The 13,254-nt window shown below is 42.6% G+C and overlaps 1 protein-coding gene across 1 annotated transcript; it reads left to right on the top strand.

The window, feature by feature from the left end:
• Positions 1 to 13,251, top strand: st8sia2 (ST8 alpha-N-acetyl-neuraminide alpha-2,8-sialyltransferase 2). Its single transcript, XM_084364025.1, has 6 exons — positions 1 to 518; positions 2,026 to 2,082; positions 3,972 to 4,112; positions 4,207 to 4,464; positions 7,237 to 7,530; positions 10,549 to 13,251. The coding sequence occupies exons 1-6, from the start codon at positions 421 to 423 to the stop codon at positions 10,859 to 10,861; spliced, it is 1,161 nt and encodes a 386-aa protein (XP_084220151.1). The 5' UTR covers positions 1 to 420; the 3' UTR covers positions 10,862 to 13,251.
• The last annotated feature ends 3 nt before the right edge of the window (positions 13,252 to 13,254 follow it).

Below are 13,254 nucleotides of genomic sequence, written 5' to 3'. Positions count from 1 at the left end.
ACATCTTTGCTGCTCCCATGGCAGGCTGTGGAGGTGCACGCTTTCAAAGTTTGACTGGGGAATAGAGAGAGGTAACAGTGGAGACGGCAGCAGCGTCGCCCCGCCGGGGAAACACACACACACACACACACATACACACACTCACACACAACACACACACACACACACACACACCACAGGCAAATCTTCATCACCACCATCTGAGGAGCGCAGAGGACAGGAGGAGCGCAGCTTCGACTCCGGCGATAAGAAAGAAACAATGGTAGAGATGACTGAGCGGATTCTCGGTTTCTAAATGGGAAACACAAGAAGGTGAATGTAGCACAGTGTTTGGTGAAAGGAGGGACTCCCGGCTGCAGCCCAGCACCACCACCACCACCACCAGCAGCACCAGCACCAGCACCCCCCTCACCCTCAGCCATGCCGCTTGTGTTCCGCTCGCTGCTGTTCGGCTTTGTAACGCTGCTGGTTGTGGTTCTGATCATAGATGATATTGCAGAAGTGGAGGAAGAAACTGCGTAAGTAGCCCACCATAATTGATCCATGCGTGCCTCAGTGAGTGTGTGAGTGTGTGTGTGCGTCCATTGTTTTCTTGTCCAGCAGGTTTATTTCCTCCAGGCTTCTCCTCATCATCATCACACTGGATCTGTGAAGTGCTGCTGGTGAGAGGAGGAGGGAGGGGGTGAAATAGACTAACTGAGTGAAATGAATGAGTTGTGTGGGGTTTTTTTTTTTTTTTAATTAAAAAGGAAGTTTGGAGTTGAAATGTGTGTGTGTGTGTGTGTGTGTGTGTGTGTGTGGTTTTTGTTTCTACGTTTGTAACACTTGGGTGCAGCAGCAGCTGTTCAGACAGCAGCCTGCCTGGGTCTCCAAGGATTTGGCTATTTGTCTTGCAGCAGCCTGCATGTGGGATAGGATACGTTTACACTGTGGAGTGGAGTGGAGAGTGTGTGTGTGTGTGTGTGTGTGTGTGTGTGTGTGTGTGTGTGTGTGTGTGTGTGAGTAGTGTGAGAGGGAGAGAGAGACAGACAGAGGAGAGAGAGAGAGAAAGAGGAGGTGGAGGAAAAGGGGGGCAACAGATTGGAAACAAAAGAGAGGCTCTCCTTTCTCCTTTCTCCTTTCTCCTTTTCATTTCCACACTTTGAGATGTTGAGCAGTGCAGCAGAAATCCTCCACAAGTCACACACACTCGCGCCCCACTTGTGTTTGACCTGCATGAAAAATACATTCTTGATTTGGCAACCATATACTTTCTGTCACAACCTCCTCCTCCTCCTCCTCCTCTCTCCTCATCATTATCATTCTCTGTTACCTGAATAGCAAAAAGGACTTTTTTTTGTTTTTTTGTTTTTTTGTTTTCTCCGTGATGCTTTTTTGGTTTCTCACATTTCCCCCCTCAGCAAGAACATTTGTGTTTTGAATGCAATTACCCGGCTGTGGCTCACGTCGTAATGAGGTCATATTGGTTTGTGATTTCGCCTTGAGAGAAGAGCCAGAACCAATTTCCACTTGTGCATAAATGCTGCTTAATACAATTACATATTTAAAGCCACCGGTATTGAGGAACAAGTGCCCACCTGTCTGTCAGAGAAGCTGCTGCCGGCTTGTCACGATTTCATCGCGTGTGGCCAAGGTCAGGATTGCAGAATGGGCTGAAAATCTGAATGCACATACAGCGTGTTGACTGTAAATGCATCCTGGCTGAGGTGTTCAGCGCCCCCGTGAAAAAGAAAACCTCCTGTCAGTATAATGGGGCCCCATTAAGGCCACATTTCTCCTCATTACATCAGCAAATGGGCCCACAGTGGATTGCTCTAAAAATACCTTTAATGTGCTTTTCACCTTCATTCTGTCTTAAAAGATAGACGTACAATACGCCTGCCGTGAATGCGCTGCCTCCATTATTGTTACATGATATGATCACAGGAAGGATTCAAAGCATCTGTCCATTACCAGCCGGGACGTCAGGCTGCAGTGTGTGCTTCATAATTCAATCTTAAATCCCCCTTTTTTTTTTTCTTCTAGAAATAATGGACATTCAAAGAAGACGGCCTTGCATCAACTCATCCCGAAACCGCACAGGTCTGAAATCCAATTATCTCCTCAGACACACACACACACACACACACACACACACACACACACACACACGTATGGATGTACTGTAAACGAACACCTCCAGTGCCCACTGGTCTTTCTATACTTCCAGTAGGCATTGGTCATTTGATTCCTTTGCAGCCTCGAACACAGTGAGTCATTCAGTGAGTGTCTCATTACTTTTTACAGGGAAAAGGCAGCTGCTATAAATACCTGTCAATCTGCTGGTATCTACTGTATGTTCTTACAAAACCAGCTGCCATAAAGAAAAAAACGCTGAATTGAACTTTATTCAACTGTTAACCATATTCAAATAATGTCATTTTATTGCTAAAATCTAGCAAAAGTGCTCACTATGCCAAAAATGGCCCCCATGAGTGTTACATTATCTATATTTTGTTATTAAATACTATTACTGATGCATTAATGCATACATAAATAGTAAGTACTATTTAAATGGGCTCTTTGTAACAATTTGTAGCAGTTAACATGTAGTAATCACTTTTTTATCGACCATATGTGAGTGGATTGTAACATGACGTTAAAAATGAGACCTGCTCGGTGGCGAATAAAAGCTTCTGGACGATTTGTTTAAAGGAGACATTTTATGCTCATTTTCAGGTTCAAAGTTTTATTTTGGGTTACTACTAGAATTGGTTTACATGCTTTAATGCTCAAAAAACACATCAGTTTTCTCTTACTGTCCAGTTACTGTCTGAAACGCTCTGTTTTAGCTCCTGTCTCTTTAAGGCCTACCCAGTCTCCCCTCATTGGTCAGCTTGCACACGCCTGAGCCAGCACCGCTAACAACAGAACAGCTGTGCCGAAATCATCCTTAGGTGCCAAACTAGCCGCTAGGCAGAAATTATGTAAATGTGTGACGTGGTGACGTAGTGTGATGTCCAAAGTCACGGGACTACTGACGAGGCGTTTCATGAGCGGTGTTTTCTGTAGGAGAGAGGAGCTTCTGTTGGTGCAGACTCTGACCTTTAAAACTTTTAAGACTTTTTACATGCACAGGAACCTTTATAACACACTGAAGGGAAGGAAGAAAACAAAAAAGCGAAATAATAAATCTTTTTTAAGTTCTTTTAATGCTGCTGGATTGTGGATTTTTTTGTGAAGGACTCTTGTCGGACGTTAGAAATAGAAACGACCGGCTTCCAGCTTAACACTGAAGTTTCACAGAGCCCCCTTAACTGCTGTAGTTGGTTGAGCAGGAACTGATATTAACTTCAATTCGGTTGATTTAATCTATAACATTCTCTGACATTTTATGTTTTTGTTGGTATTGACTTTATCTTCGTACGTAAAATCTTCCTATAATATGTAATCAAGCCAACTGATATATCGTTGGTCGATGTTGGCCTATCACAGATAATGTATATCAGTTTCGATTATATATATATACATATATGTATATACTTTTTACAGAGCATAAGAAAAAGATGTTTGTGGTAGTTTATAATCATTAAACTGTGAATTATCTGGCCCCTGTTTTAGTGTTTGAAAACCACATTTTAGGGATCATTGCAAAAATGTGTGTTGATAGACCTCCCAAAAAAAACAGTATCAATTAGACTCAGTGGAATAACAGGAGAAGAATAAAGTAGCATAAAAATAGCTTTTGTTGCTACCACCACTGTTTGTGTAACCCCAAAGCACAAATTAGTCTCAGATCTTAACAATCTTAATCTTAACAATATTTGACACCTTCTATTCTCAGACCTCTGACTCAGATCGGAGAAACTCCACAAAACAAACTGTAATTGGGGGGAAAAAAAGAAGAAGTTCACACAATGATACGTGGAGCAAATAACAAAGCTTTTCTTTCTTAAGGATCAACACTAACACCGCTTTTCCTTCCCATTTAGAAAGGCTGCAGTTCACGCGGATCCAACCGCTTCGACAAGACCGAGCAAAGGAATAAAACGTCTCGGTCCGAGCTACAATAACACTGCCAAGCTCTCCTCGAGCAACTGGACCTTCAACAAGACCCTCTCCAACCTCATCAGGCACACTCACCGCTCTCCACATTTTAGCTCGATATTTTCACACTACACCAGGCAGAGTCTTTTATAACTGTAGTGCATATTTTCTTTTCTACAGGAAGAATATTCTCAGATTTCTTGATCCAGAGAGAGACATCTCTATCCTGAAGGGCACGCTGAAGCCGGGAGATATCATCCACTATGTGTTTGATCGCCACAGCACCACAAACATCTCTGAGAATCTCTACCGTCTTCTGCCAACTGTATCCCCAATGAAGAACCAACATCACAGGCGCTGTGCCATTGTGGGAAACTCTGGGATCCTGCTGAACAGCAGCTGTGGACCCGAGATCGACTCTCACGACTTTGTTATCAGGTATTATTCTTTTGCCCGCGGAAATGGCACAAGTGATTACAGCGCTGGAAGCATTTCCACTTGAAATAAATTATGAAACATGCGAGTTAAAGTGGACCGTTATTGAAATGGAATAGCACATTAGTTTCAGTTTTAGGTTTATCTCACTTTACTGAGAGTGCAATTCTTTCTCTTTCTCCCGGTTCTCGGTTTTAATTCAGGTTTAGAGGCAGCGCTCACACAGCTGGAAATATATTAATTGCATGTTTGAAAAAGCTGTCAAAGCTTTCTCGGTGATTTAAAGTTGGGAACGAGCTGGCAGACTGCGAGCAATTAAACGCATGATTATACATTAAATTGACATTTTGAAAAGCTTTTTCCGCGTTCGGCAGAAACACACTGTGCTCGTCTGAGAAACGCCGACTCTCTCAGGGGTCCCCGCTCTCATTTACCGGAGGATTGCGTTTGTGGAGCCATCGGGCCGGCTCTGTTTTGTGTTTGGGAGTCGCTGAGCGGGGTTATTTATCACTATTCATACTCGTCATAAATCTGGCTGGGGTCATATTATAATGCAAAAAAAAAAAAAAAAAAAAGACATTCTTGTTGGGATTCTGTGTACAGCGAGGAGCAATCGAAGCAAACGTGCACTAAATGCTGAGGATCCACTGTTAGAAACACCCTCTCATAAATCAACGGCGTTAATGTTGTATAAATGGAGCAGGAAGTAGCTGTCTGCGGCGGCACCTCATTGAGCTGATTGATCGATAGCTGAACGGGGCCCTCAGAATCCGTGTATGTCCCTTTTTTTTCCTTTTCATTCTGAAGTTGATCCTATTGTCTGTGTGGCTTGTCTTTTCTAAGTGCCGCAATGTAATGCTGATGAGGAAGAAGAGGTCATGAATTGTAGACTCCGGCAGCATGATAATAATGCCCGGGCAGGGCGGTAATGGCTGGCTGAAGGCAGACAACAGGGAATGTGGCATTTTGAGAAGCTGAGGAATTTGCTCGGGTATTCACGTATCAGATAGGGAGATAATGTCTCAGCTAAATATAGATCTCTGCCCTACACTCTGTTTCCACAAAAGTAGGTTGACAGTGTTTGGGGTACTATTATCAAATGATTTCAGCTCAGTGATATGATAATATAATGGAGCTGTCATAGTATTGACAGCAACCGTTGAGCTCTGCTCAGCGACAATGTCTATCAGATTCACAATTTTTCAGATAAAATGAGGAATTACGTTTCATTTCGCTTCTTCTTAACTAAACAAACCGTTAAAAACAAACATCGGATTATCTGAAAAGCTGATGTTTTGCAGCTACACCGTGTGTGTGTGTGTGTGTTATTACAAAAAAAAAGCCGTCCTGTGTGTCTTTCCCTGCCACATTGTTTAGAGACTAGAGATGCGTCACCGTGAAGATAATTACCGCCTTTTGTGTGTGTGTTTTCTGGCATTTATTTAGAGGCCAGGGTTAACATTGATTAACAAAATGCCATCCTCTGCTTTTTCTGCAGAACTTACCTTGTATTTCTGCTTTATTTCACTCCTGCTAGAAATTTCTGCAAAGGAATGTAGTTTGACTAGCTTGAGGACACGGACAGATGGGTGATAAATTCAAGAAAGAAAACAAAATTATAGTGTCTGAGTAAATGTGTTGGGCCAACAAGAGCTGCCAGAACAGTTTCAGTGCTCGGTGAAGTATAGTCGAGTTATTGGTGCCACTGAAAGTTACAAAATTTAGTAAAGATGTTCATATTATTGTAAAGTTTACGTTTTTGGCTCTCACTTAAGCTCACTTGAGAGTCTGGTAACTGTGAGGAACACAGTCCTGTCTGGTGTTGAAGTATCCGCATTAACGGCTCCCCGATAATTTATTCAGACGTTTGTTTTACTTTGTCGTACCATCTTTTTGTGCTACCACTGACATGGACGGTGCTTCACGGTCTGAAAAGTGAAGCCAATGCAGAAGTGCCTCAAAACTGCGCTCCTTCTAATGGCCAGCAGGGGGCAAATCCACCGGTTGCAAAAAGAAGTCTGATTGTATGTAAGCTAATGAGAAAATGACTTCTCACTTGATTTACTAAACAGTTTCCCAAAGAGTTTATGGTCTCAATCGCTAGTTTGAAGTCTTCTTCAACACAGCATGATGTTAATTTTGGATATTATGGTCTCATTTCGAGTAAAATAGACGATAAAGCGTATGCCTTTGCTCCCTAGCTCCACTGTCTCATCCACATATGATCGCTACGAGCTCCGAAAAACCACAAAACAAGACGGTGATGTAAGTAAGTCTGATGTAAGTCTACATCGGGTGCTGCCAACCAGGAGAAAAAGTAACTAATAGGCTGAGCACTCACAAAGGTTCCTATCAGATTTGTTAAATTAAGTCTTGACAACAGCCCACTACGTGCAGAGATATTTTGGGTTCTTCCTACCTCAGTGTATTCAAAAGAAGAAAGTGCGAAGGGATGTGGGATGTCATCGCTTTATTAGTCACTAAATCTAAAAAAGGGTGAGGAAAACTTGTGGGAGTGTTAACTATGTGATGGACCCCTCCAAAGAACTATTCATGTAAAACTCTAAACACTGGATTCAATTTTGTTAATATCGCCAAATATCACAAGGTTGATGAACGTTCACAAAAACTAAAAATGCCAAATAAAACCCTTCAAGGTGAGAAAATGAAAGAGAAGTCAGAACAATAGACAAAGACACAGTGATTAAAAGATATTTGTCTATAGAAAATAATTTCTCATATGATATTGATCGACCTGTGCCTGTTTGTCCTCAGGTGTAACCTGGCACCAGTGGAGGACTACTACCGTGACGTGGGGTGGCGGACCAACTTGGTGACCATGAACCCTTCGGTGGTCCAGCGGGCCTTCCAGGACCTGGTAACCGAAGAGTGGAGGGATCGCTTCTTGCAGCGTCTTCAAAGCCTCAGCGGTAGTGTGCTGTGGATCCCAGCCTTCATGGCCAAGGGGGGAGAGGAGCGCGTGGAGTGGGCCCTCCGTCTCATCCTGCTGCACACCGTGGATGTACGCACCGCCTTCCCCTCACTGCGGCTTCTCCACGCTGTCAGAGGGTAAGATGCAGCTGCTCCTGCTGTGCCGTCTCTCATAAGAACACCTGTGAGCAGCATAATCAAGGGGCTGGCAAACTCTAATCTGCAGCCCAGGTGGCTATTTTTACACAGAGCATTAAAGCTGATCACCAGTCAGAGCGAGAACGCGACTCTGATCTCGCTTCAGTCAGGGTGCACCTCGAGTCGTCTCACCAAATCTGTCTCGATTAAGCCTCAATCCGTCTTCGTTTGTTTGATTCCGTCTATTTTATCAGTCTATTTTCTGTTTGATTTGTGTGCGAGGATCTCTCTCAGATGTCTCTGTCGCTCTTAAACAAATACTCAAACATTTTGGGAAATGTGCTTCTTTGCATCCTTGCAGAGGGTGAGATGAGAAGATCAATACCATAGCCTAGTGTGTCAATCAAGAAGCAGGAGCCACGAGGCAATTAGCTTCTGAAAAAAGGGGTTCAAAGCTAGCCGCGCTCTGTTCAAAAAAGTTACAAAATGTACCTCACAACACCTCTAAATCCGACTAATTACCACATTTTGTTTAATCCACACTGTAACCGTGCTAGCAGCCTCGTGAGGCTGTACTAAAGATGCTCTATAAAAACGGTGACGCATTAGGCCACAAGCTGGGCCAATGGCATGAAATGGTATAACTTACATGATATGATAGGAAAGGTGTAAATTATTCAACACACATCTTGACCACATGTATTAAACCCTGGATGGGGAGTTGCAGGCTTTTAAACTCTGTGTGGGAGTGTCCTTACAGAGTTGTTAAGGACATGTGTGAGCTCTGAGCCTTCATGTGGGTTGCTAGGGCTATGTGAGCCTAGCCACATGAAGACCGGTTGGGTCAACGACCCACAAGTGGCCCTAATGACTCTGAAACTCAGAGCTTGCGCGTGTACTTAACGACTCTGTAAGGACACTCCCACTCATAGTTTAAAAGCCTGCAACTATATGCTACTATATGCTAACTATATGCTACTATATGCTAACATGCTCAGAATGATGAGCTAATATCCTAATGTTTTCCAGTGTGGTTACCATAATCACCATTTAAGTTTGGTGGCATGTATTTGCTCATAAACTGAAGTACTGGATTAATAAAAATTTTGCCCTGAATTCATTCTAACGGGGAAGTGACATTTCACTCAAAAACACACAAATGTCAACATCACGGTGACAGAGCTACAGTCTCATTCAATAGCTGTTGCACCAAAGTGGTGATTTTCGAGCCGGTCAAGTATCCTTTTTGCTTTTTGTCAAATACAGCCTCCGCTGCCTTCAGGCTTTTATAAAATCCCTCTCTGCAAATTTTTCTGCTGTCGTCGCCTCTCTCTCTCATCACAACCAGACTCTGCTCCGGGTCTTTCCTGCATTGTTCAAACCAGCCACCGCTGGTCGGTGACCAAAAATGTCATTTTGTATGCCCCAACTAACACTCGGTATTGCAGTGGGGTAGAACTGGGCCATGTAGTTTCACAGTCTGTAAGATCAGCGTTTTACAAGAGAAAATAATTAGCCTGAAATCTAGCTGGAGAAGAAACACATACCTCTCTTCTTTTTATAGTGTTGTCTGATAAATGAACTTCTCTTTTTCTCAGTAAAGGCTGAATCTTAAATCCCCATCAGGTGCAGCAGAGGACAAAGCTCATCTTCATACTCCACATCAGACCGTTTCACTGATAATTAGACCACCTCCTCCGCTTATTAAAATGCTTATCACCTGCTGTAGTGTTGAGTCGGACTGTAAACCTGCCCGCTGTTTGCCCTTCACGGCACATGAACAGCTTTAAATAGTACATCCTCTGCATCTCAACACGACCTTCCACACTAACCGCAGAGTGCACAGCCGCAGGAGGCGGCGGGTAGCCTCGAGGCTGGAGAAATGGGCTAGTGACTGGAAAGGAAAATGAAGTTAGAGCAAGTGAACATCTGATCAGCTGCTCCTGGGGCCAGCATGCGGTATCTCAATGTCATAGCAGCTCGTAGGTCACCGAAAGTTGAAGAATGCTATTGTGCAGAGGGGCGCCGCTGTTGTGTTTAAGGTCTGCTGCGGTAAAAGAACATATAGTATGTGCTCAGCAAACACACAAAAGGTAATTTAATCTGACATTCAGACTGCGAGGGGTGAGAAAGATAAGAAACGTACAGGAAAACGCTCTGAGAGTGTGCCATGATGAATCCACTTTTCACAGTTTAGTTTCCATTATATCAGAAGTGTCTTTGTTAGAAACTGGATGAACAGAAAATCTTTGTCTCCTGTGCAGATGGCGGCACTGGTATCAAGAGAATGGCACATAATTCAAGAAGTGTGAGCCAGTTTGTTGTGAATTGGAAATGTGTGGAATAATCTTGTTTTGCTGTCTTAACAATAGGGCTGCAAGAAGAGAGGAAATGTCAGAGAATGGTGGAAAAATGCCATTTTCTCGAGCCTGAAATGGCATCTCAAGATGGCTTATTATGTCCAGTAAACGGGGCAAAACACAAATGTATTCATTTTACAATTATATCAAACAGAGAGGAGCAGCAAGGCTTCATATCAGAGAAGCAGGAACCAGAGAGCGCTTAGTGTTTTTGCTTTATAAACGACAAATAACTGGCTTTAGTTAAAGAGTCAGATTTTCAGACTTTTAGACTAAATGGCTTGTTAAGAGGGTGGGTTATTCGCCGTTCCTCCACTGAGCAAGAAGAAGAAGAAAACAAAATGGTCACTTATTGATTTTCTGTGAGCAGAAGGCTCTTAAGGTGCAATTTGGTGGTCCACAACAGAGTAAACATGTCTGGCAGGCTCTACATTTTAACTTGTGTGACTGTTTTAGGATTCAGCCTCTCTCTGTGCGCTCCAGCATGCTGTATATCCGGCTTAATATCCAGACCCAGTGGGAGAATGGTCTTAGTGAATGAGATTATAAAAAAACAGATCCAGAGACCTTGAACAGATTCTGTCTGTAGCTGTATTTCTTGTTTAGGAGATAGTAACTGTGTCATCCAATGCAGCTAATCTGTGTCTTATACCAACAGGTATTGGCTGACCAACAATGTCCACATCAAGCGGCCGACCACCGGCCTCCTCATGTACACGATGGCCACCCGCTTCTGCGAGGAGATCCACCTCTACGGCTTCTGGCCCTTCCCGCTCGACCCGCACGGCAAACCGGTCAAGTACCACTACTACGATACTCTGAAGTACGAGTACACATCCAGCTCCAGTCCTCACACCATGCCCCTGGAGTTCAGGACCCTGAGCACGTTGCACAGACAGGGGGCGCTCCGGCTCCACACTGGGACCTGCGATGTGGAGAGGAGGCCACAGACGGAGCTCCAGAGCAAATAGCTGAATGGGGGGGGGTGATCTCCATGGAAACCACTGAGCAGACTCTGCACGGACAGTTTCTTGTTACTCTTTTATGAAACTTGAATTAACTTATTTTCAGTAATTTGGAATGAACGTTTTTCTATTCCGGGGCTCTTTTAGTGACTCGTTCTCACTGGTGTGTTTTAACTTTTAATGAGATTTCTACGGCGACCTTAAAAAGCAACGGTGCGACCCGTCTAGATCCCCGTCATGTCCATCTGTTGGCCCTCAAAAAGCTGACTTTAAGCTCTCACGCTCCATCGGGGGTTTCCAGTAATGGTTACAAGTGAAGCATTCAGAACACATATTTGTTTTTTCAATTAATGAGATGACACAAATTAATATCCCCACCTCATGGCACGAAAGGGCTCCGTTAATATTGTTTTAATTTAACCCAGCATGTCAAAGCATGAAGAGCTGCTGAATTAATGGCTGCTGTGAGTCACTGTTTGGGCCACAAGATGGAAGCACTTAATAATCAGGGAGAAGGACGATAAGAGAAAATGTAGGTCACCTGTTTAAATTAGTTTTTAATACAACAAACCCGTTTGATTGGGATGTTGGTGTAACGCTCGACCCGTGGTTACACATTTTCCTTCTGATTGAGAACGTTTTATGCTTTTGTAGCTCCTTATAAAGCACCTTAACTGCTGTTCACAGTAAAACAGGTGATTCACAAGCAAAAATTCACTGAGTCCAGTCGACCAGAACTGCCACGTGATAAGGTTGGGTCACCTTGAGTGGAAGCACGCTGAATTGTATCCAGCCTCGGTGAGGATAAAGAAGGAGTGTACCAGCTGTTCACACAAGAATGTTTACACAGACTCCGCCGACAGTAAACTCACTTTGCTAACTCAAAGAGCACCAGCCCTGTTTTTCTGCACAGACTGTGGTTACGTAGCGGTAGAAAAGAAGCTTCTAGTTTTTAATGAATGTATCGGTGATATTCTTACAAGTTCTGTGAGAAACGAGCCCCTTAACGTGCTTTAAATTAATTCCTCGTCACAGTTAACAACCGTTTCAATGTACTGACGCTGATAACTTTGTTGCCTTTATTCGTTTGAGATAATGTACTCGTGTAGGTTGATGCAGATGTTTATAGATTTGATTGAAGCTGCCAGTAATTTGTGCCTATAAACAATACATTTAAATTGGACCATTTACACGTCCAGACGTAAAAATGTTCAGGGTTTATCCAAGTTTTTCCTTCACAGGATGGGGAAAATGAAGCATTACATGATTGTTTTAAAAGTGAGACTCGCTTCTGAAGCCGTGATATGAGCTCAAAAAAAGGATTTGCCTAGTACTTTGATTACATCTACATTTAATTTTCAATGTCAAATTACAAGCAAAGGGTTTTCTGTCATGTTCAGCCAAAGCAGATGTGTGATTTATCACTGGAGACATTTTATGTATGATACTTATACCAATAATAAGCACTTGAAGACTAAGTTGTTCAACTTATTCACATTGACACAATGTTATAGGAAGAATTATCATTAAATGTGAAACTTTACATTTGAACTTATGTAATAAAATTGGGAAATGTATATGTAATTAAAGTACTGGAAGTCAATGTTTAAGGCAAATCATTTCTTGAGTGTGGATAAACAACAATACAACAAAAACTGATTTTACTGGAGTTTTGTCAGGGAAGAAACTCATTATTATGTTGTTGTTTTTTTACTGATTTGTCAAATCAAAATATCAGTTTAAAGGTGCACTATGTAGTTTTCGAAAATAAATTCAGAAACTCAGAAAATGAGGGAATAATACAAACTCAGAAGTATTTTTTATTTCCATAACTGAATAAACAAGCTGTTCTCAGAGGAAAAGCAGGTCCCCAGAACACTGTTTGAAGCTAGAAAGGTGGCAGGCCCTGCCAAACATAAACAAAGTAAAACAGTATGAAATTCAGTTTATTCAGTCATGAAAGCAGAGACAGTTTGATTATTTAGTTTATCTTAGCGTGGAAAATCAATCGGTTAAGATTTGTTCTCTTCTGATTAAAGTTTGTTCCCAAAAAACTACACAGTGCACCTTCAGCGACTGTTCGGATTATATTTGTGTACCGCCAAGCTCCAACTCAGTAAAAGTCCTGAAGTTGAAGAGTTTGTTAGTTTGTATTTTTTACTTTTGGGCTTTCAGTCAAACATTTTTGCGTATTTCTCCATAACAAAATGCCTCTTTGGATAAAAAAACTGCCCCAAGTATTTGAAATATTCAAAGAGCCTCTGCAGCTAAACAAGCAGCCTCTCATGTGCTTCCACTCATTTGTCCATGAAAGTGTTGTTTTGACAGAATGCGCCTGTTGACTTGCGTGTAGCACTACGCTGCCTGTTAAGAATAAACATGAAAGTTGTACCAGAGAC

Source organism: Pagrus pagrus (assembly GCF_965226575.1).
Source record: "Pagrus pagrus genome assembly, chromosome: 10".
NCBI classification, from domain to species: Eukaryota; Metazoa; Chordata; class Actinopteri; order Spariformes; family Sparidae; genus Pagrus; species Pagrus pagrus.
This window is presented reverse-complemented; position numbering and strand designations above follow the sequence as displayed.